Consider the following 23,073-nt stretch of genomic DNA (forward strand, 5'->3'; position numbering starts at 1 on the left):
ATTGTTTATCACGAGCGTATAGGAATACAGTTGATTCTAGTGTATTGCCTTTGTATCCTGTAGTAATCCTGGTAAATTTGTTTTTCAGTTTTAGGAGGATTTTTTTTTTTAATTCCTTGAGATTTTCTATATACACAATTATTTTCTGCAAATAGAACAGATTTATTTATTCTTTTCCAATCTGTATGCCTTTTATTTCTTTTTCTTGCCTAATTGTCCTGAGTAGGATTTCCAGTATGATTCCAAATAGGAATAGTGAGAGTGGATGTCCTTGTCCTATTTCCAATTTATGGGCAAAGACCAAATGTCTTTCACTATTAAGCATGACAGTAGCTATAGGCTTTTTGTAGATTCCATTCTATTTTTGATATGCCGAGAGTTTTTTTTTAATATATAAATTTATTTATATTTTATTTTTGGCTGAGTTGGGTCTTTGTAGCTGTGCGCGGGCTCTCTCCAGTTGTGGCGAGCGGGGGCTACTCTTTGTTGCAGTGCACGGGCTTCTCATTGCGGTGGCTTCTCTTTTTGCGGAGCGCAGGCTCTAGGCATGCGGGCTTCAGTAGTTGTGGTGCATGGGCTCAGTAGTTGTGGCTCACGGGCAAAGAGCACAGGCTCAGTGGTTGTGGCACACTGGCTTAGTTGCTCCATCTGCGGCATGTGGGATCTTCCCGGACCAGGGCTCGAGCCTGTGTCCCCTGCATTGGCAGGCGGATTCTTAACCGCTGCACCACAAGGGAAGTCCGAGAGTGTTTTTTATCATGAATGGATTTTGGATATTTTCACATGTCTTTTTTGCATTGATTGGGTTTTGTTCATTAGGCTGCTGGTATGGTGGACGGCACGGATGATTTCCCTGGTGATTCCAGGACAGACCCCACTTGGCCGTGGGGGGGTCATTCTTTTTATTCAGTACTGGATTTGCTTTACTAACGTTTTGTTGAGGATCTTTGCATTTCTGTTCATGAGGGATTTTGCTCTGTAGTTTTCTTGCAAATTCTTTCTGATTTGGGTATCAAGGTAATGTAAGCATCATAAAATTAGTTGGGAGGTGTTCCCTCCTCTTTTACTTTCTGGAAGAGATTGCATATAATTGGTGTTATGTATTTTATAGAATTTCCACTGAAACCGTCTGAGCCTAGAGGTTTCTTCTTTTGGAAGGTTTTAACTATGAATTCAGTTTCTTTAATAGTTAAAGAACTATTCAGGTCATCTATTGCATCTTGGGTGAGTTTTGGTAGATTGTGGTTTTTGAGAAATTGAATACTTGATGCGCATAGAGTTTTTCACAGTATTATTCCCTTATTGACCTTTTTTTTTTTTTTTTTTGCTGTACGCGGGCCTCTCACTGTTGTGGCCTCCCCCGTTGTGGAGCACAGGCTCCGGACGCGCAGGCTCAGCGGCCATGGCTCACGGGCCCAGCCGCTCCGCGGCATGTGGGATCTTCCCGGACCGGGGCACGAACCCGTGTCCCCTGCATCGGCAGGCGGACTTGCAACCACTGCGCCACCAGGGAAGCCCTCCCTTATTGACCTTTTAATGTCTGCATAGTCTGAAGTGATACACTTCCCACAACTCATGTTGATAAATTATGTCTTCTATTTATTTTTTCTTTGTTATTCTTGCTAGAAGATTATCCATTTTTAAAATCTTTTTTCAAAGAATTCACTTGAGGATTCATTGAATTTTCTCCATTATTTCTCTCTTTTCAATTTTTTTTCTTTTTTTAATTTTTGGCCACAACCGGCAGCATGTGGGATCTTAGCTCCCTGGCCAGGGACCAAACCTGCACCCCTGCATTGGAAGGCGGAGCCTTAACCACTGGACTTCCGGGGATGTCCCTCTTTTCAATTTTTATTGGTTTCAGTTTTTATCTTAATTGTTTCTTCTCTTCTGCTTGCTTTTGGCTTCTTTTTCTCTTTTTCTAGTTTCTTAAGGTAAAACTTTAGGTTATTGATTTGAGATTTTTTTCTTTTTTTCTAATATGTGCATTTAATGATATGAACTTCCCTCTAAACATTGCTTGAGCTCTACCCCTGAAATTTTTTTTTTTTTTTTTTTTGCGGTACGCGGGACTCTCACTGTTGTGGCCTCTCCCGTTGCGGAGCACAGGCTCTGGACGCACAGGCTCAGCAGCCATGGCTCACGGGCATAGCTGCTCCACGGCATGTGGGATCTTCCTGGACCGGGGCACGAACCCATGTCCCCTGCATAGGCAGGCGGACTCTCAACCACTGCACCACCAGGGAAGCCCCTACCCCTGAAATTTTCATATGTTGTGTTTTAATTTCATTCAGTTCAAAATATTTTCTAATTTTCTAATTTTCCTTAAGACTTCTTCTTGACTCATGGATAATTTAGAAGTGTGTTGTTCAATTTTTCTGTTATTGATTTCCAGTTTAATTCCACTACAGTCAGAAAACATACTTGATATTATTTCAATTTTTAAAAATTTGTTAAGCTGTGTTTTATGGCCCAGAATGTGGTCTTTCCTGGTGACTGTTCTAGTGCACTTGAACAGAGTGTGTATTCTGCTGGTTTTGGTTGGGGTGTAAGTGTCAGTTAGATGAAGAAGGTTGATGGTAGTGTTCAGGTCTCTCAAAGCCATACTGGTTTTCTGACTACTACTTCAAGCACCAAGTGAGGAGTGTTGAATTCTCCAGTTATAATTATCTGTCTATTTCTTCTATCAGTTTTTTTTTATACATTTATTTATTTAATTTTGGCTGCGTTGGGCCTCTGTTGCTGCGCGCAGGCTTGTCTCTAGCTGTGGCGAGCAGGGGCTACTCTTCATTGCGGTGCGCGGGCTTCTCATTGCGGTGGCTTCTCTTGTTGCGGAGCACGGGCTCTAGGCGCACGGTCTTCAGTAGTTGCGGATCACAGGCTCTAGAGTGCAGGCTCAGTAGTTGTGGCGCACGGGCTTAGTTGCTCTGCGGCATGTGGGATCCTCCTGGACCCCAGCTCCAACCCGTGTCCCCTGCATTGCCAGGTGGATTCTTAACCACTGCACCACCAGGGAGGCCCCCTCCTATCAGTTTTTTGTTTCATGAATTTTGAAAATCTGTTGCTTGGTGAACACACACTTATAATTACTATGCCTTCTTGGTGAATTGACTTTTATCATCATGTACTGCTGCTGCTAACATTCTGCTGTTAAGTTTATTTAGTTTGGTACTAATATAACCACTTCCATTTCTTTCGATCGATGTTTGTATGGTATATATGGTTCCATCCCTTTGCTTCTAACCTACCACGTAACTGTATTTGAAATGAGTTTCTCATAGACAGCACACAGTTGCATGATGTATGTTTTTTAATATAATCTGAAGTTTGTCTTCTAATTGGCCAGTTTAGACCATGTGCATTTAATGTGACTATTGATATGTTTGAATTTAAGCCTCTCATTTGTTATTTGCTTACTGTTCTGTCCCTTGGTTTCTCATTGCTTGACTTCCCTCTAACTGCCCTCTTTGGGGTCAATTTTTTAGTATTCCCTTTTAATTTATCTGTTGACTTTTTGAACACATGTCTTCTAGTTTTTTAGTAGTTGTTCTAGGGACTACAAAATACATACTTCACTTTTTGAAATCTACTTAGACTCAACATTTTGACACTTCCAGAAGAACACAGAACTCCTACTACATGTACTGTCAAAGAAAAATTAATCATCACTCATGTTAAAGATGATGAGGTGGGCTTCCCCAGTGGCGCAGCGGTTGAGAGTCTGCCTGCCGATGCAGGGGACGCGGGTTCGTGCCCCGGTCAGGGAGGATCCCGCATGCCGCGGAGCGGCTGGGCCCGTGAGCCATGGCCGCTGAGCCTGCGCGTCTGGAGCCTGTGCTCCGCAACGGGAGGGGCCACAGTGGTGAGAGGCCTGCGTACTGCAAAAAAAAAAAAAGATGATGAGGCCGACTCAGGACCGTCACGATGGGTGTAGGAGCCACTGCAGTGGGATTTGCAGGAGGGGAGAGAGATTGAGCTCAACTTCAGATACAGCGTCGGCAAGTGTGGGTTCACAGCCAAGGAGCAGGTGGAGTCATTGGATGGAAATTTGCAAAGAGGAAACATCAAGGGTCAGGGGGATTCTGGCTAAACCGACCTAACAGGATCTCTGAAAGCCTGGTGGTCAGACATCAACTGCGAGATGGTAGGGGATGAGGAACCTGGTCAGATATGAGGGTGAGCAGATATCAGGGTGGAGGGGGCCTCTTACTACACTGACTTAGCCAAGTTCTTGCTAAAACTGGATTTTTTTTTAAAGGTTTTTTTTTCCTTTTGCTTGTCTTTATGGAAATGAGGTTAGTTTTTTTTTTTTAACATCTTTATTGGGGTATAATTGTTTTACAATGGTGTGTTAGTTTCAGCTTTATAACAAAGTGAATCAGTTATACATATACATATGTTCCAATCTTTGTCACCACTCTGTGGGTCACTTTGCCCTCTCCCTTTTAGGTTGTTGTTGTCATACGTAACGTCTATGTATACGGTAAGCTCCATTAAACAATGTTACAATTTTTGCTTTCAATGGTCAAAATATTTTTAAAGTACTCATGAGGAAAAGAATAGTCAGTTTTATTCAACCAGATATTTACCAGTTCTGTTGCTTTTCCTTTACTTCTGATCTTCCAGGTTCATTCGGGTGTCATTTCTGTTCTGACTGAAAACTCTGTAGTCATTTGTTTTAGGTCAGATCTGCTGACGACAAATTCTCTTCTTTCTTCATCTAAGAATGTCCTCACTTTATCTTCATTCCTGAAGGTTATTTTCACTGGATTTGGAATTCTGGGTTGACAGTTATTTCAACACTTAAAAAATATGTTATTCCACTTTTTTCTGGCCTCCATTGTTTCTGCTGAGAAGTCAGTAGTCGTTGGAATGCCTCTAAGTTATGCTCTGCTGTCAAGATTTTTGTCTTTCTTTTTAGTTTTCAGTGATTGGATTATGATGTGTCTGGGCTTGTCCTGCTTGGGGTTCATGGGGCTTCTTGAATCTGCACATTAATGTATTTCACCAAACTTGAAGAGTTTTAAGCCAAATTTTATCAACTATCTTTCTGCCCCTAGCTTCTCTTCTGGGAATCCAATAGTGTGACTGTTAGCCCTTGTGGTGTTGGTGTAGGCTTCTGAGACTCTGTTCAATTTTTCCAATAGTTTTTTCTCTGTTGTTCAGATTGGGTAACTTCTATTGTTCTGTCTTCAAATTCTCAGATTCTTTGCTTTGTAATCTCCATTTTGCTCTTGAGCCCATCCAGCAAATTTTTCTTATTTCTGTTGTTGTGTTTTTCAGTTCTAACATTTCCATTTGGTTCTGCTCTGTGTCTTTTATTTCTCTGCTGAGACTTTATATTCCCGCTTATTTGCAGTGTTTTCTCCCTTACTTGTTGGAGCATATTGATGACATGCGCTTTCACGTCTTTCTCAGGCACATTGATGACATGCGCTTTCACGTCTTTCTCAGGCACTCCCAGCATCTGTGCCGTCTGGTGTTGTCCTGCACTGATGGCCTTTTTCCATAAGGGTGGACACTTGCTTGGCTTTCCATGTGCTGAGCAATTTCGTGTTGTGTCCTAGACATTTTGGACATCGTGTAATGAGACTCTGGACCTTGTTCAGTTCCAGTGGAGGGTGTTGGTATTTTTGTTTTACTATTATCTAGTTGACTTAAGCCTGCCAGTTCCAACCTGCCATCTCTGGGGCTGGTTTCCACGTCAGATTATTTTCACAGCCTTTGCCTTGCCGTGTATACCTGCCCGGCAGGTGTGCCACCCCATGGCCAGGCTGACCTTGGCAGTGGAGGAGCTAAAGGATGGCAGTGGAAAAAATGGTGAAATACAAATAAAGCCTGCAGTTTAGTTGAACAAACACCCCCTCTGAGCAGGCTGATGGCAGGAGCTCGGCTGGGCCCAGAACATGCAGCCCGGTCCGCTCGGTGACATCACTCCTGTGTGAGAACCAGGGTGATGAGTCGACAGCAAGGCTTGGGAACAGAGCTGCTGTGGGGCAGACTCTCCTCACCCTCTGCCTGCAGGGTTGGCCCCGGGGGCGTCCAGCTTGCCGTCCAGGCCTCAGACAAACAACTCAGACGATTTTACAGCACGTTTCAAAGGGGCTCTGATTTTTTTTAAAAGAGGGGGATATTCTTTCCCCAGGAAAGTTCATCCCAGGTGGGAGCTGATGAGCTGAACAGGCCTGTACGGCACTTGATCTCATGGGTCACAGTTAACTGTCAGCCAACTCTGTGAGCACGGAGCCAGCGACGGTGCACCCGAGGGGCTCGCTGGGCCCCGCGGCGTGTGGTGCCGCCTCGCTGTATCCTTTCCTGGCATCACAGACATCGACTCCATGTCCTCTAACACGCAGCCCCCTTCCCGCCCTCGCTGTGCTCCCAGCAGGGGAAACGCTGAGATCCCTGCTTCTTGACCACCTCGCTGTCCTAGGCGCCCGGCTCTCCCTCCTTAACGGGCTGCCCTGTGGGCTCCCTTCCTACCCCGAAGCTGCCGACCCCGAGCTTCTCCAGCAGCCATGGCAGGTGTGGGCAGCTTGCCCTCTCCTCCCGTGTCCGCAGTCGGTCCAAGAGTCACCCTGAAGACAGAGTTTCACGGGAGCGTGGCCTTTGGAGGTGGACAGTCAGGCAAATGGGGCCCAGCAGCGAGCTCTGGGGAAGCGAGGTGGACAGCCCCCCGGGCGGGGCAGGCGCGGAGGTGGCGGCCGGCGTGACCGAGGTGGGCACGGAAAGCTGCGTTTGCCGTCTTTCCCACCCAAGTGTCTAATTTCAGGAGAGCGTGTGGGCCTCGGGAGGGGCGGGGGCAGGTGGAGACGTGCCCTGGAGGGGCGAGCTCTGACGCCCACCTCTCTCTCCTGTTGCAGGTGACCCCAGGGTTTGAAGAGAAGGAGGGGGAGCTCCTGGTCAGGGGGCCCTCTGTGTTCCGGGAATACTGGGACAAGCCGGAGGAAACAAAAACCGCCTTCACCTCGGACGGCTGGTTCAAAACAGGTAGGAAGGAGGGTCCAGAGGGGACGGGAGGGTCACCCGGGTACCACCGCACCGGGACGTCCCCACAATCCTCCCTGGCGGGCAGAGATGGGGTGGGGTACACTTTGTGCTCCCGTCTTAAAGGCTGCACCTCCCACACTGCACCCCAGCCCCCCTGAGGCCTCTAGAAGGAAGGTCCCGAGGCCATGACCCGCAGGGGGGCTAGCAGCCCCCAGCCCTGTGGCCAGGCTCCCGTCCTGTCCCTTGGCCCAGCAGCCCTGCACGAGGTGGTCTCTCTGCCCCTCGTGGGTCAAGACTCTCCTTCCCGAGTGACCACTGCACTCCGCCTCCGAGACCCTCCTGGGCGCCCCGCCCTCCCCGCCGCCGCCACCCCCTGCTTTGTAACCCCGCCCCCGTTTTCATAGAAGGAGGTTGGTTTGCACTTTGGTTTGGGTCCCTCGTTACGTTACTCCCTGCCCTGCACTCTCTCGCCTGCTAGAGCAGCCCGTGGAGCCAGAGCCCAGGGTCTGTGCGTGGGCAGGCAGGCACCCACCCCCCAACCTCGGAGCCCTCTCACCGCAGGCGCACCCGGGGCCCGCTCTGAGGAGCCCCACCGCTTCCGTCCACCCCGCCCCCCTCCTTGGTCCCAGCGGTCCCATCCATGTGGACGATTCGGCAGGTACTGGGTGTACTCACGGTTGCAGCTGCATTGATTCACTGCGTTTGTGTTCACACGACACACCGGAACAGCAGCTCGTGACAGCCAGAAGGTGGGGTTCTGGGCTTTCTCTGTTTCTTATTGCCTGTCTGTATTTCTAAAAGTTTTGTACTGAAAATGCATTATTTCATAATAATAATCTTAAAGCAGTATTTTCCAAAAAGGAAGGCCTGTTCCCCCGTCCGTCATGTGCTGGCCTCATAATTAGAAACGCACCTCTTGCCAGGTCTTCTGTGGACCACAGAGCTGAAGAGAGACGCTGCGTGAGGGGGGCGGCCGTGACGGGGTGCCGGGCGCACCTGGGGGTGGGCAAGGAGGCGCGCAGTGGGTGTGTCCTTGGCCTGGTAACGCCTTGGGGAACTGCGGCCGGCCGATAGCACACACGTGTCTTCTCCACGGGCTCAGGCTGCACGGGTTAGGAAGGGCAGAAATCACCTCCAATCTGCCGCCGTCGTGGGCCTGAGGTCACCAGGTGACAGAGCCGGCGGCCACGTGCAGACCCCCCGAGGTCTCGGGATGCTGGGGCTCCGCTGGGTGGGGCTTGAGGGGGAAGGGGCACATGAGGGGTTCTCCTGGGGGACCTCAGGGCTCCATTTTGGGCCCCCCAGAGCAGAGGCCTGTGCCAGGAGCCCTGGCCAGCGCCAGCAGAGGGCTCTGTGGTTGGGGCCCAGGAGCCCGGGCCACCTGTCCGTGCGGCACATTCACACACGCCCTGGCTTCCCTTTGTAAACTTCGCGTTCATACAGGCCAGCCTGGTGGCAGCCAACCACTATCATTGTCCTTTAAATGCAGTATTTAAGCAATACTACTTTTGAGCTAATCTTGCTTTTTTGTGGGTCCCTCCTGTAGCCCTCCGAGTGTCCTGACTTGGAAATCTGACTTCCTGGTGGCCATCCTGTTTCATTTTTAAATGCAGCTAAAGAGCTGCAACTTTTTTTTTGAAGCACAGGAACCAAAGCCCTGTGGATTCTGCAGATGGCAGGGCTCGCTGAACGCTGGGCCGGCAGCGCTGCGAAGTGCAGGGCAGTCAGCGGTAAAACATTTTAGTCCCTGGTCGTGATGAATATTTCAGTCGAAAGGAATAGCATGCATTAATTATCGTAAAGAGATGTCTTTAGGAGAAAATGATTTTGAAATTCAGTTTAATTTCATTGTAATGCGCAGCAAACAGGAAGGGAGTCTGTGTGTTTAATTGGCTCTCGGGGGTGAGGCCTGGAAGCCGCGTGCCTTTGTCACAGGCCATTAGCAATACAGGCTGCATAATGAGCGCGGCAATCAGCTCACAGCTGCTGCTCCTCCGGGGGAGAGCGTGATATTAAATAGAAATCAGGATGAATTAAACTTAACCCTTTCCCTGGCCAGCCCTTCCTGCCACACAGATTGTGGCCCGGGCTGGAGAGGGGCCGCACCCGGCCGGCTTCTCCTCAGAGGCCTCCTCCGTGTCTGGACGAGAGGAAAGAGGCCTCCCTCGGCCGTGCCAGCCATGGCCACCCTCCCTGCCCTGCGTGAAGCCTGGTTTCCATCGCCAGGGAGCTCCTTGCCAGCCCCAGGGGTCCTGGCTGCAGCTCAGGCCGGAAACCAAAGCTCTCTATCCAGAAGCACCTCCGATAGCGACCCTGATCGTGTTCCACCTGCACACGCCAGGCTGGGGAGAACGTTCCACACGCACACGGGCCCAGTGCCGGCCGGGGCAGGGAGACGGCAGTGCCGGGAGCCCCCCTCTGCTCAGGGCTTTACCTTGACCCTGCGGACGGAGCTGAGGACACAGGGATGCAGGGACTGGGCTGAGCTGGGCTACAGCTCCTACCCTCTGGACATGGTAGAAAGACTGTGACTGAACATGAGGAAACAGAAATGGTAGCTCTGCCTTATTCTAAAGAAGATTTCCTTGCACCGTTTGCTGTTAGGAAGTGACGTAGTAAACTGCACACACCTAACGACACGTCAACACAGTCGTAGAAGAAATTTAGGTAACTGGGGAAAAGGTCTGTAAGGAAACCCTGCAGAACGTTAACGGGGCTATCTTGGTGCTGAGTTTACTCCCTTTTTTTCCTTCTCTAATGAGCACATGATGTTATCAGGGGAAAACATAAAAGGCTATTTATATAGCAGGAAACAAGAGAGCCCTGGGTGCACACGTGGCCGAGATCTGCAGCCTCGGTGGAACGTGGAGTCCACCGAGAAGTCGGTGAGGGCCAACTGGGGCCGAGGGAGTGGGTCCCTTGAGCCCAGTAGCCCCAGTAGGAAAAACGAGCCACGGCCACGGGCAGATCGAGAGGAAGTGCAATTGGACATAAAAATACGGAAAACGTTTTACTTCCTGGTGGTGAAAGAGCAAGTATGGAAACAGTCTCCTTTCACCAAACTGGCAGAGATTCTCCCGAAGTTGACACTTGGTGCTGTGAGGCAGGTGCTTGGCACCCGCGGGCGGGTTGTGTGTCAGGAGGGCTCCTGGGAATCCGTTCAAAGGAAACCGGGTGCGGGGCGACGCGTACGATGTTTATAAAGTGGGAAATTGGAGTCCGTTGTTCTGCACTGGGCTTGTGGGTGCCTCGTGGTGCATCCAGACCAGGAGGATCGTGAGCCTTTTGCAGCCACGACTCGAGTGATCCTGGCGTGAGGGAGCCCCTGCTGGCGTGCACCACACGCGTGTGTGTGTGTGTGTGTGTGTGTGGCCGTCATGCGGGTTTGCACCGCCAGGCACAGACGCTAGCTGCTGTCTCTGTGATTGTCTGTCCCTTTGTTTTCTCTCTGCCAGTGTTTCCTCAGTAAGCTTCGTTCCCTTACAAACACGGACGAGAAGTATAAAATCTTCCCAGTTGTCATGTGACGAAGGCCCCAGGGTGGACCCAGGCGTGAGCTCCGTCCTCTTGCCCAGCCGCTCACTCAGAGCCATGCTGAGCTCTGATGTGGTTCTCCAGAAAGCAGTGCTTTTATTTTGACCAACAATAGTTAGGAATCAGGCAGCGTGTTGAAAGGAGGGCGCCCAGGGCTTCGTGTTAGGGGTGTGGCAGCACGTGTAGCTGGAGGTGGTCGACCCCTTCACGTCTGCTGACCGCGTACGACCAGAGCCCTGGGCAGGGCCCCCAGGCCCCCCAGGCCCCCCAGGCCGTGTGGTGTGGTCAGGCTGCCGATCCCGCCGGCCCCCGCCGCCCCGCGGGGCTTGGGCTCTGTGTGGAGGCGCCCTGTGAACAGGAGGCTGGGGCTGTGTCGCGGGCCTGTCTGCTGCTCGTCCCTTTGTTCCCCAGCGGTCGTCAAGAGCTTTTCCTCCATGTTCTTCTGAAACGCCGGGCTTTGTTGGAGTTAAGTCTCCGAGCCACCTGGAGTGGCTTCTGTGCGGACGGCGTGTCCCCATCCTGCGCGCTCCTGCTGGGCCTCTGCGCTGCCCTTTGTTTTTTGTTGTTGTTTGTTTTTCTGGGTTGGTTTGTTTGTTTGTTTGGCTGCACCAGGTCTTAGCTGTGGTGTGCAGGATCTTTAGTTGTGGCATGTGGGATCTAGGTCCCCAACCAGGGATCGAACCTGGGCCCCCTGCATTGGGAGCGCAGAGTCGTAACTACCGGACTGCCAGGAAAGTCCCTACGCTGCCTTTTGGCCGCTGTGTCTACCCTGGTCGGCCTCAGACCTCTGGGCAGAAGATCTTTGTTTTTATCAAGGTCCCATGTGCGCAGCTGGAAGGCTCCAGCGGTCTGTCTGGTTTGGGAAGAAGGACGCGTGGCCCTCGTACCCCAGCCGTGCCCATCTTGGCCACCTGGAGGCTGCCAGACGCCTGTGGACACACCGTTCAGGGTTGAGCCACGTGGAGCCGCAGTGTTTCCCGAGGCGGGAGGGCCCCTCTGTTCTGGCCTCCAGTCCTCCTGGGAGACCCCCCGTGCTTGCCGCCCACTCCAGTGCACAGCCCCCACCGGCCTCCTTTCTCCTTGTCGGCCACGTTCCCCAGGAGCCTCCTGAGGCTGGGCGGGTGGGAGGTGAGCTCTGGAGAGCTCGTGTCTGCCAGCGTCTTCGTCCTGGCTGGGCCGGGTACAGGAGTCTGGGCTAGAAATTGTCTTTACTGCTGTCAGGCCTCCACGTGTGCTGCCGGCTGCAGCTGCGTTATTCCTGGCGCGTCGTGACCTTTCCCCTCTTGAGGTCCTAGAGAATCTTCCCTTTGCACTGGGAGCCCTGAAGTCGACAGGCACGCACCCCGGGGGCTCTGGAGACCACGTCTTGTAATTCCGGGTGTTGATGGCTGATTTTCTCCCCTCTGATGCCCAGCAAGGGTCCGGGGGCTGAGAGCAAGAAGAGGGGGTGGGGAGGCCCAGCCACCGCTGCTCAGGGCCCATGGGCTCCCGTGTCGCCGTCCACCCTCCTCCGTCCGCAGAGAAGGACCGGCGGCCGTGCGCTGGGGGCCGGTGCCGCTGTTCCTCGCTCGGCCCGTCCTCGCCACCTCCTGCAGGGCGCCTGCCACCCTGGCCGTAACCCGCCTCACACAGCCTCCCTCCAGCCCGCGGGGTCTGTCCGCTTGCTTTCCAGCCGCCAGTTCCCTCACCATCACGCCCTCTCCTGTCTCCTGTGCGTGGCTTTGTGCCTTGAAAACGACAGTTGCTGTTGATTTTACTCCAAGAGGGAGAGAACCAAGCTGTGTGCTCAGGCGAGGCTCTGCTCTGGGAGGTTGTCGTGTCTTCGTCTTCCTTCTAGCGTCTTCCTTGGCCTCCTGCACAGCCACGTGTGAGGGGCACAGAGCCGCTGGGGCCTCCTCCCTCCGTCTCCACGGGGCCCCTCCTGGGTCTTCTGTGTCTCGAATATCCCTCTGCCCCGCCCCCTCACGAGGACGTGTGTGATCACACTGAGGCCACCGGGTAGTCCAGGGTGGTGTTGACATCTGTCGGCGACCCTGCCTGACGGTGGTCCCGGGAAGCAGCAGGGCTCTCCCGCGGGGCTTTTCCTCACTCAGCACACAGACCCCCAGACCTCCCCCGGGACAGTGTCCGTGTGTCCTCAGCGCCATCCCTACCACTGCGGTGCCTGGCTTTTCTCAGAGAAGATCCTAATTCTCACTGCTCTTCATCAGGCTGGGTGAGGGTCAGTGTAAGAGCTGGTGACAGGAGACAGTGCAAGGAAGCCGCTGGAACTGTGAGCTGGTGCGTGGGGAGGGGCACCTGGAGATGCCACAGAAGTGATGTCTGAGCAGAGGGACAGTGAAGGGGATCGGGCAGATGGAGAACCAGATGCCGCAGATGGGGTAGCGGGTGTGAGCACCCCTGGGGTGAAGACCGTGGCTGGGGGCCCTGCCGTAGGGCGTGTGGGTGCAGCCGTGGGGAACTCTCACCCTGACTTAAGTTGGCGTCACACAGAGCAAAGAGGGTGCAGGCGACATGGCCAGAGGCCCTGAAGCCATGTCGGCCTTGGTATGGGCAATGGGGGCATCCCTGGCAGGACCAGGGCAGGGCAGTGACCCCCACCCCCAACACTGCTGGGTCTCTGGCCGGCGGAGGCCTGGCTGGGCCATTGGGTGCATTTAAGGGGCTGGTGTCCAGTGGTTGGGAAGCCGTCAGGAGACCCAGTGGCTGTCCAGTGTGGAGGGGACATGGCTGGAGCCGGGGCCGCACAGCAGGAATGGGAGAGGGGCCCCGGTGGGCCTCATGGGATGGGGGCAGACTGCGTCCTGTCCCTGTGGCCCGCCTTTTACTCCACGCCTGCATCCTTGCCCGCCAGCCGGCCACCTGCTCCATCCCTCTGTCCGGAACACCTGCAGGAGCCCGGCTCCTGCTGCATCACAGCCCACCGCAGCCAGCCAGGCAGTGCCATCCATCATTTCCTAGGCTGGGACGCCCCGCGTGGCAGGTCGCCAGGAGTGCGAGCTGACGGAGGGGCCTCCTGCGCTGGACGGTGTGATGTATCATGAAGTATTGATGATTTATTCCAGCTACTCACCCGTGTGCAGCCTGGGGTGTGTGACAGCAGACGGTGAAGCATCAGCGCCGCTCGCAGAGTGCACGGTGGGCGTCCCCACGTGCACAGGCTCACACGTCCGTGCACACGTGTGTGTGCACCCTCACACTCAGCCCCACCCCCCCGACCGCAATGCCCTGTCTGGCGTGCGGCCCCGCCCTCACTGAGCTCGTCGCCCCCCCCCCCCCCCCCCGCCCCGCTCAGGTCTCTAGCGCCTCCTGAGGTGGGACCGCGTGGGTCCTTAGCTGGGCAGGGCTCCCGCCAGGACCACGTCCAGGAGAAGTGGGAGGGGAAGCCCCGGCGCTGAGCGTGGCGGGTGGGGGGGGCGGGGTGCCTCCCTCCTGCCAGACCCCCGTGTGACACGGCGTATGGCCCAGAGCCCTGTTGGGAAAGGGCCTGCTGTGGCCAGGACCCCAGGGAGGCCCTGAAGCTCTTCTTTCCTACCTCCGTGGCCCTGGGCTGTTTCACGGGGGTCCTGCCTGGCCCTGTGGGACGCCGCCACCTGCCTCGGGGCAGGGCCACGGAGGCGTCTGGCGTGGCGTCATGCGAGGTCCCAGCCGTCCGCCTGCTGCTTGCTGCCTCGTCCCAGAAAGGCGTTGACGCTCCCAGATGCGGGGCCCACACGTGCCGGGGAGGGTGGCACTCACATGCGTGTGCAGCGCCCACTGCGGCCGAGCCAGGTGCCTCCCACCGACCCGAGCCTCTCCCCAGGTGACACGGCCGTGTTCAAGGACGGCAACTACTGGATCCGCGGCCGCACGTCCGTGGACATTATCAAGAGTGGCGGCTACAAGGTCAGCGCCCTGGAGGTGGAGCGGCTCCTGCTGGCCCATCCCAGCATCACGGGTGAGCGGCCAGGTGCCCGGACCCTGACCTCTGGATGACACAGCTGCACTCGGCCACCCGGGCTGTCTCGGGACCAGTCCAGATGTGTCTTCCTGTGTGTGTGTTGTTGACAAAACGGGGACCAGGTACCCATGAGGGGGCACAGCACCAGGGCCTGCCTCCCATCCCCTCCCCACCCCTCCCCACAGTCGGCCTGCTCCCCCGCCCCCCGCCTGGGTCCAGGCTGGCCAGGTGCAGGCCGGGACCCCGTGCTCAGGAGTGGTGGCGTCCTGGGACGTCCTGGCCCCTCAGAGGCTCCGTATCCCCTGTCTCTGGCCACTAGGCGGGCTTCCCTGGGGCGGCGGGTCCCAGGTGTTTCCTGCAGGTGCCCGCTGCCCTGCAGCCTGCGGTGCTCGCCCTCTTGTGCTTCTGAGGTCCCCCACCCTCTTCTTTCTCCACAGACGTGGCTGTGATCGGAGTTCCAGATGTGACGTGGGGCCAGCGGGTCACCGCAGTGGTGACCCTTCAAGAGGGACACTCGCTGTCTCACAGGGAGCTCAAAGAGTGGGCCAGGTGAGGGCCGGGCGGGTGGGCGGGGTCTCGGGCTGGGGGCTGAGGGCCAGGTGACGTGGTCCTGTAGGAGCTGCGCTCCCCGCACCACACACACACGCACACACACGCATACGTGCACACGCACACACATACATGCGCACATACACACTCATACGCGCGTGCAAAGGGCCCCAGGGAAGCTGTGTCGTGACGATGGGAGCAGATGCAGGACCCCGACCCCTGACTCAGGTGTAAGCTTCCGAGGCCGGGTCAGAGGTGGACGGGGTCCCATGGTGAGTGAGTGCGTCCCCTCCTGGGTGTAGGAGGAGCCTTGTCAGGGAAGGTCCGTTCCCAGGAGCTGAGCTCAGAGCCATCCCGATGGGACCCCAGGGCGTGGGCTGAGCAGGCTCGGGGCGCTGCTGGGCCCGAAGCACGTGCAGAGCGCAGGGCATCACACGGGCCCCTGGGCGCCGCTGCTGGCCCCAGGCCAGAGCTCAGAAAGGAGCTGTGAGTTACATCCCCAAGGCCTTTATTTTAGATCCAAGAGGTCCCTCCTTCTGGTCCTCTCTCCCCACACCCCCTACCCGACTTGCCTCCTCCTCTGCACTGAAGATATTTGTGGCTCAGCCACCGTGATTTCACAAACAGGAGGAATCCTTGTTTATCAGGGCAGCACAGCTGGGCGATTAGATTCCCCTGGATTTGCAAAATCACAGTGGGAACTTTGCAGTTTCACAAAGGCACGAAGAAGATTCTAGTCGGCTTTGCCGCTTTGGTTAAGCAGTTGCTTTGTTAAAGAAAGAACCTGCCATCCTGTGCTGAGAGCAGGTCTCCTGGGCCACGCCCGGGGCTCCCGTCGTCCCCTCACCGCAGGGGCCCGGCTGGGGCAGCGCTGCGCTGTGTGCTGAGGCTTTGGGTCCCTGGGGAGATGCTCCCAGCAGGGCGGGCCTGGGGCGGGTGGTCAGCCTGCAGTCTCCACGCGGCCGGTTCCCTGGGCTTTGTGTCCTCCCACGGGGCGGTCACTGGACAGTGACCCCGCGGCTGCCCACGCCCTGGAGGGAGGGCAGGGACCTTCCTTTCAGAGCGCAGGGCCGGCTCCGCCCCCTCATGGGGGGAGTGGGGGAGGGGCCTCCGAGCTTTCAGACGTTGGCTCAGCGAAGCTGCTTTTTCTTTCTGTGTCCTGTTCGTTGCCATTTGGGGGGTCTTTTTTAAAGGGTGTTGTTTTTTTTAATAATGTCTTCCCTTTTGCTGCCATTTTTTTCATTTCTGAAGATTCTTGAATCTTACAAGACCGCCAAGCAAAGGTCTGTCCTACGTCCTGCTGCAGACCCTGCGCTGTGCTCCTAGCCGAGGTGGGGGAGGCTGGCACCCCCGCCCCAGCTCAGGCACCGCGACACTTGGGGGGGCCGGCGTGGCCTCTGGGCTCGGTGGCAGCACCACGTTCCCGGTCTGGGACGTGGCCCGCGCACCAAACTGTCCAGTTGCAGTGGCCCACGTGGGGCTTACACCCCGGGGATAATTCAGAAATCCGGTGTCCAGATGGCGCAGGTGCTGCTGTCCGATCAGACCGTGGAGGGGAGATGCTGCTGGGCCCCCGGGCCACCTCCCTTCCCCACGGGGCTGAGCGGTGGAGCTGAGGCCGCCGCTGCCCACGCGGCTTTTCCCACAGGGAAGCTGGCTCTGTAACAAACCACTCAGCCCTGCTGTGCTCCTGCCCAGGGCTTCAGTTGGCCTGGGAGCTGCTCTGACAGTTTCCTATGAGACCAGTTGCTAAGCTGACGCCCCTCGTAGGAGAACAGGGTTTGTTCTCAGAATCTGCGGGTCTGCAGGCTTTAGGGTGCGTCCCTCTACGTCCTCAGCTTCTGCTTCTTCGTGGTGGCTGTGAGTTAGGCTTCCGGCTGTGTGTCCTGCCTTTGCTGTGACCCCACCCCGCCTGTGCGCTGTCATCCTACCTTTTATGTCGTTACAAGCCCCACTTTTTGTTCAAACGGTTATCTCTTAAGGAGGATTCACGAATAAGGAAGATGACACGTATCCTGTCTGGCACTCTCCCCCCATGGCGGCCCCTCCCACCACAGACCCTCAAGTGTGGGGAGTGGGTCAGCTGCTGGGGACCCCAAGCTCCTGTGTCTGAAGCCTTTAACTTCATCTTCATCCTTGAAGGAGACCTTCTCCGGGTTTGGGCTTCTAGACAGACGGGGTTTCCTTTTCCTTCGTGCTCCACTCCCGCCTCACCTACTCTTCACGCAGGGCCTGCATCCTTGCGGCTGCCCCTTGACCCGCTCCACGCTGGTGGGCGGAGAGGAGGTGGGTGCCGCCTGGGAGGCGGTGCTGTGCCGCGGGGGGCGGGGAGCGGGTGTCCCTGGGGGAACCTCCGTGACCTTTGGCCCGGGGCAGGTGATTTGCGCCAGAGCTGCCCCGAGGTAACAGCGTTTCTCTCCATCTGTGGGCAGGTGGATGTAGGCACCAGCTACTGAGGCCAAGGGATGGGGTTCCTCTGCCCGCCCTCGCCGGCCCCTTGCTGCACACGTCCCGAGTGGCCAAGGCTGTCCCTACTCCTGCGGGCTCCGAGCAGACTTCGCGGTGCTGCTGTCCAGAGCCCCACTGCCCGATGCCCCGCTGTCTGCGTCACTGGCAGCAGCCACAGGAGCCTTTGTGCGCCAGGAGGCCACGATGGGTGGCCCCTCTCCCCACCACCCCAGGCAGCATCCTGTGCACCTGCTGGTTCCGTATTGAAGGGCCCCACGTGCGGCCCTCGAGCAAGGAGCAGGCAGCTCTGCTCAGGAGAAGCCTGGGCGTGGTGTGCAGAGCTGCCTGGGGCTGGGCCCGCCACGTGGCCGTTCACAGGAGGGAGCATTGTCTAACGGTGCTCCTCTTGGGGTGCGGCTGCAGGCCAGCTGCTGGACCCAGATGGCTCTGGGGTGGGAGGGTGGCTCCAGCCGGCGTGTGTGGTCATAGCACCCAGGGGTCTGTGAGATGCCCACCCACCTCCCCCAGCTGTCCGGCCAGGGCTGCAGTGAATGGACCGCGAGGTAGGACCAGTTCTTTCCAGCTCAGGGGCTCCGGGGCGGGGTCTCGGGAGGCCTGGCCCTGGGTGAGGCTCACCCTCTCCCCCAGTGGGCAGAGGGGCGTCTCCATGCCCAGGACCAGGCCCCGACCTGCTGCGGAGGCGCCACCCGCGCCCGTGGCTCCTGCCCTCAGGCCTGGCCTGTCTCTGCAGTGGTGTCCTGGCCCCGTACGCGGTGCCCTCGGAACTCCTGCTGGTGGAGGAGATCCCGCGGAACCAGATGGGGAAGGTCAACAAGCAAGACCTTGTCCGGCAGCTCTACCCGCGCGACTGGGCTGCCCCCGAGACTGGGCGCCAGTGAGCCGGCTTCCCGCCTGGCCAGGCCTGACTGGAAGGAAACCGCCTCGTGCCCTCTGTCCCAGCCTCGTGGCCACGGCACACCGCACAGCTCCATGTGCTCTGCAGTCCCCGCCTCCCAGGTCCCCGCGGGTCTGGAGGTGTCACCGGGGAAGCAGGTCTCCCTGGAGACTCAATAAAGGCTCCACAGAGAAGCAGACACCTGTCCTGCGCTCCTTCCCAGGGCCTGCGTGGTCCCCGCCCACGGCACAGGGAGGGCCCGGTCTGCACGCGTGTGCACGGTGCACAGGGCGGGGGTCTCTCTGGTGGACACGGACGATGGTCCTGGGCGTCCAGGGGAGGGCGTTTCCCACCACACGAGCACCTTGCTGGGGTGTCCGGCACCTGTAGCCCTGGCAGAGGCTCTCTAGGCCTTCAGGGCCAGGGACGCAGCTCATGTGACCAGAGGACCCTCGGCCCCCAGAGGGGGCCTCCTGGACCAGGGGTCGGCACACTCTGGGATGGGCCAGGGGGCCAGTATTGGGCTCTGGGGCCAGTGTTCTTGTCGAGGCCGCAGCCCGGGCCCCACAGACCCCCCTCCCCTCCCCTGTACTGCTCCCTCCACGACACCCCCTGCCCCCGTTGGTCTTTGGATGTCTCCCTCTCCTTCCCAGACCCCCCCACACCTGCCCCTGCTGCCCGGCCCCCAGGCTCCCTGCCCTCCCCAGCCAAGGGCAGAGGCGCCCTTGGAGGCCCAGGTGTCGTGGGGAGGATGGGCGGAAGCCAGGACAGAGCCGAGGACCTGGTGGGCAGCACGTGGGGGCCAGGGCTGCTCCCCCACCCTGTGCGCACGGCCTGTGACTCCGCGAGGCCGGCCCTGGGCACAGCGTTTGCTCGGAGGAACGTCCACCCCAGCGCCCTCCTGCCCGAGCCCTGGACACGCACTGGTCACCCGCCTGTGCAGCAGGCCAGACTTCCGGGCTTGGCGCTGGCCTGCAGCCCAGTACTCTCAGGGCAGCACCGGACACTGTGGCTCCTGCTGTCCTCGTGTCCTGGGACCTGGGGACCACGAGCTCCTGGGAAGAATCAGTTCCCACGTCCCCAGATCTTTACCTCATCCCACTGGTTTGACTCTGTCTGTCTTGATACTGAAAATGTGATTCCTGAAAACGTTCACGCCATCATCTGCCTTCTGCTATCGTCTGTACAAAATACTTTCCGAAGAATAATGGTCATCTTTGACCGAGAACAAGACCGGCCTGGGACGCTGACAGGCTCTTAGACCACGTCCCTCGGGATGCAGAACGTGGCCTGGCCCCTGCCCAACCTGCCTCCTCGGCGCCCTCGGGCCAGGTCCATCCTCTGCCGCTCCTCACGTGGGTCCAGCCCAGCCTGGCGGGGGCCCTGGCCTGGCCCTGGAGACAGACAGAGACCCACTTGCTAAGCCAGCATGGCTGAAGGTCCCGAGGCTTTGGGAAAGTTCCCGGGGCTGGAAATGCCTCAGCCTGGCGGCTCCGTGTTGCCCTGCGCTCGACTCCCAAACCAAAGCCAGGGGCGGGCACCCTGGGCTCTGTCAAACCCGTAGTGCTTGGATCTCGCTTGGCTGGCCTCCTGGGCACAGCGGGAATGGACATGTTGAGAGGCAGTGGGAAGATAAGGGCGCCTGGCAGGGGCTGCTCCTCGGACGCCGCTCCCTCGGGGGCAGGGGGAAGGCCCGCGGTGGAGGGTCCGCACCTGCCACGTCCCTCCCTCCGGACATAAACCTGCCGGGTGTTCAAGGCTCTGCTGCCGTCTGCCTGCATTTATTCCCCAGAGCTCAGCATCCGCGTGAGATGCGCAGAGGGCCCGCTGAGGAGACCCCGGGGGTCGGGCGGGCTTGAAACGGCCGCAGAAATGTCAGGGCTGACACCGCGACACCTCAGGGCCCACGCGCCCCTGCGCCACCCCCCGCCCTGCCCCCCTGTTCTGTGACGTGAGGCTGCTGCCCCCTCAGGGCTCCGCCCGAGGACGGAGGCCTGAGCTCCCCGTGGGAGCCAAGGTGGGCAGCTGCCCGCTGGACCCTGTGCTGTGAGGGGGCGGAGCCCAGGGAGGGCGTGGCGAGGAGGAAGGGGGAGCCCAGGCCCCACGAGCGACGACAGCCCATCTCGGGGAGGCCCGGACCAGTGTCCCCGGACAGAGAGCCCACCCCAGGGCTGGTCGGGAGCGTGGACGCCACAACAGCAGGGCTGTCCCAAGGGAGCCGGGCCTTCCTCTGCCGGTGCCTGAGGTCCCCCAGACGCCCTCGGATGCTGGGACCACCCGTGAGGCCCCCAGAGTTGTCCACGTCCTGGCCCCCTACGCAGGCCCAGTGTCACCCCCGTGGAGAGGGGCAGGAGTGCAGTAACGCGCAGCCCTTAGCACGCGGCCATTGCTGCGCGCCTAGTTACTAGGCAACGGTTACCGCGAGACCGCTGACGCGGGCTGTTCAGAGCGGTGGTTAGCGGTCCCGCTAGGCCGGCGGTCGGCGGGGCGGCGGGCCTCCGGTGCAGAGCGAGGTAAGAGGCGGATGGCGGCCTTCTCTCCGGGGCTCTCCAGCCCCTCCGGCCTCGGGCTGGCGGCTGGCGGGTGAGCTGCGGGCCTGGGCACAGGCTGGGGGTATGCCCTGCAGGGCTCCGCAGCCCTCGCCAAGGCCGCCCACTGGCGGGGCGGAGGCCTTGAGGCGGCCGTGAGCCTCTCCGGGGGGGGGTTGGCTCTGCCTCCTTCATTGCGAGCAGGCTGGCTGACTCTTCACACGTTCTCTTGCCCGCGTGGTCTCCAGCAGGATTGCTAAGGGGGCTGCTGGGGTAGAGAGCTGGTCATTCTTTCACTGCTTGCTTCTTCATTCTTACTTCTTTTCATCTAGGAAAAGAATCAGCGCAGTAGACAAGGCGAGGTGTGCGTTCAGGAGAGCACAAGTCAGGAGTTACTTTCAGTTGCCTGGTGATCTCATTCCTATAATTAGGTTCTTTTAAGTGTAGAGGGGACAGAAGTGGGCAAACAGGAAAGGGGGGAAAGGGCTGCTTTCCGTGTGCCAAACATCTGAAAAACTCTGAATCCCGACACGCTTCTCACGGGGGCGTTTGGATGTGAGACTGGGCCCGTCTTACTTAGGGCTCGGAAGGAGGTGGAGGTGGGCCCTGGGACCCTCAGGGCCGGCAGCCTCCTCGGGCCGGGCTGTCTTTGGTGACCAATTTGGGCTCTTCAGTGGTTACTGGTTTATTCAAACTCGTTACTTCCATTTGATGACCTGGGATCTTCTGTAAAACCGTGCACTTCCTCCAGGTTCCAGGTTTATTTGCACAGTCCCTTATCAATCTTGCCTGTGCATCTGGTTAAAGTACCCTTTTGTTTAGCTTCTCCTTTCCTGGTGGCTGGCTGGACCCGCCCTCACGGGCCTCCACCTAGCTGTTCTCCTAACGCCCACCTGGGCACCCCCGTCCTCACCCGGCTCCAAACTATGGGTCCTTTCTTCTTTGACTTAATTTCTTAAACCGGGGGTGACTGGAGCACGTTGTCTGCTCCCTGTTTCCCCACTGGCCAAGGGGTTCCTGAGCTTTGGAACTTGGGGCCCTCCTGTGCCCCTACACAGCGGCTTTTCTTTCCTCAGGAGGCAGCTCTTCCTTTGATATTCCAGTTCTAGGTGCCCAGGCCCCGCTCATACCTTATTATTATCTATTCTGATGGATTGTGACTTGCGTTTTCCTGTTAAATCACACGTTCTCTGAGATCAGTACCGCTATCCGGCTTCTGGGGTTGGTATTTATTTATTTATTTATAATTAATTATTTTATTTATTTATCTCTGGCTGCGTTGGGTCTTCGTTGCTGCGCGCGGGCTTTCTCTAGTCGCAGCGAGTGGGGGCTACTCTTCGTTGCGGTGCGCAGGCTTCTCATTGCGGTGGCTTCTCTTGTTGTGGCGCACTTGCTGTAGGCGTGCGGGCTTCAGTAGTTGTGGTGCGTGGGCTCAGTAGTTGTGGCTTGTGGGCTCTAGAGTGCAGGCTCAGTAGTTGTGGCGCATGGGCTTTAGTTGCTCCATGGTATGTGGGATCTTCCCAGACCAGGGCTCAAACCCGTGTCCCCTGCATTGACAGGCGGATTCCCAACCACTGCACCACCAGGGAAGTCCCTGGGGTTGGTATTTAAATGGTCCATCCCTGGGTTCCTTCATCCCCCTCCCACCCACCCCCATGTGGCTTTGCTCTCTCTTGTGAGCAGCACAGCTGGATCTGGTGTTTTAAACTCCTGTCTCTCTTTTTTAAAAAAAAAAATTTATTTATTTATTATTTCTGGCTGCGTTGGGTCTTTGTTGCTGCACGCGGGCTTTCTCTAGTTGCGGCGAGCGGGGGCTACTCTTCGTTGCAGTGTGCGGGCTTCTCATTGTGGTGGCTTCTCTTGTTGTGGAGCACGGGCTCTAGGTGCGTGGGCTTCAGTAGTTGTGGCACACAACCTCAGTGGTTGTGGCTTGCGGGCTCTAGAGCGCAGGCTCAGTAGTTGTGGCACACGGGCTTAGTTGCTCCGCGGCATGTGGGATCTTCCTGGACCAGGGCTCGAACCCGTGTCCCCTGCATTGGCAGGCGGATTCTTAACCACTGCGACAGAAGTCCCTCTGTCTCTCCTTCAGTGAGCAAATGTAGTCCATTTATTATGATTATTGATGTCTTTAGACTTATTTCTACAATTCCCATTTGCATTTTCTGCCGCCACCTTAGGGATATGGCATT

General features: G+C 57.2%; 1 protein-coding gene across 3 annotated transcripts in view; it reads left to right on the forward strand.

Moving 5' to 3' along the window:
* ACSF3 (acyl-CoA synthetase family member 3) overlaps nt 1-23,073 on the forward strand; it is a 63,945-nt gene that overhangs the window by 40,253 nt on the left and 619 nt on the right. Inside the window, exons 7-11 of one of the 3 annotated variants that reach the window (XM_059998820.1) lie at nt 6,864-6,990; nt 14,327-14,461; nt 14,902-15,013; nt 17,243-17,299; nt 17,446-18,347. In XM_059998820.1, the coding sequence (XP_059854803.1) occupies nt 6,864-6,990; nt 14,327-14,461; nt 14,902-15,013; nt 17,243-17,270 (402 nt within the window). In that variant the 3' untranslated portion in view covers nt 17,271-17,299; nt 17,446-18,347. Of the gene's footprint in view, nt 1-6,863; nt 6,991-14,326; nt 14,462-14,901; nt 15,014-17,242; nt 17,300-17,445; nt 18,782-23,073 lie in introns of those variants that run through there. The other 2 variants (XM_059998818.1, XM_059998819.1) reach the window with 2 other exon arrangements.

Source organism: Delphinus delphis, chromosome 20 (genome assembly GCF_949987515.2).
Source record: "Delphinus delphis chromosome 20, mDelDel1.2, whole genome shotgun sequence".
NCBI classification, from domain to species: Eukaryota; Metazoa; Chordata; class Mammalia; order Artiodactyla; family Delphinidae; genus Delphinus; species Delphinus delphis.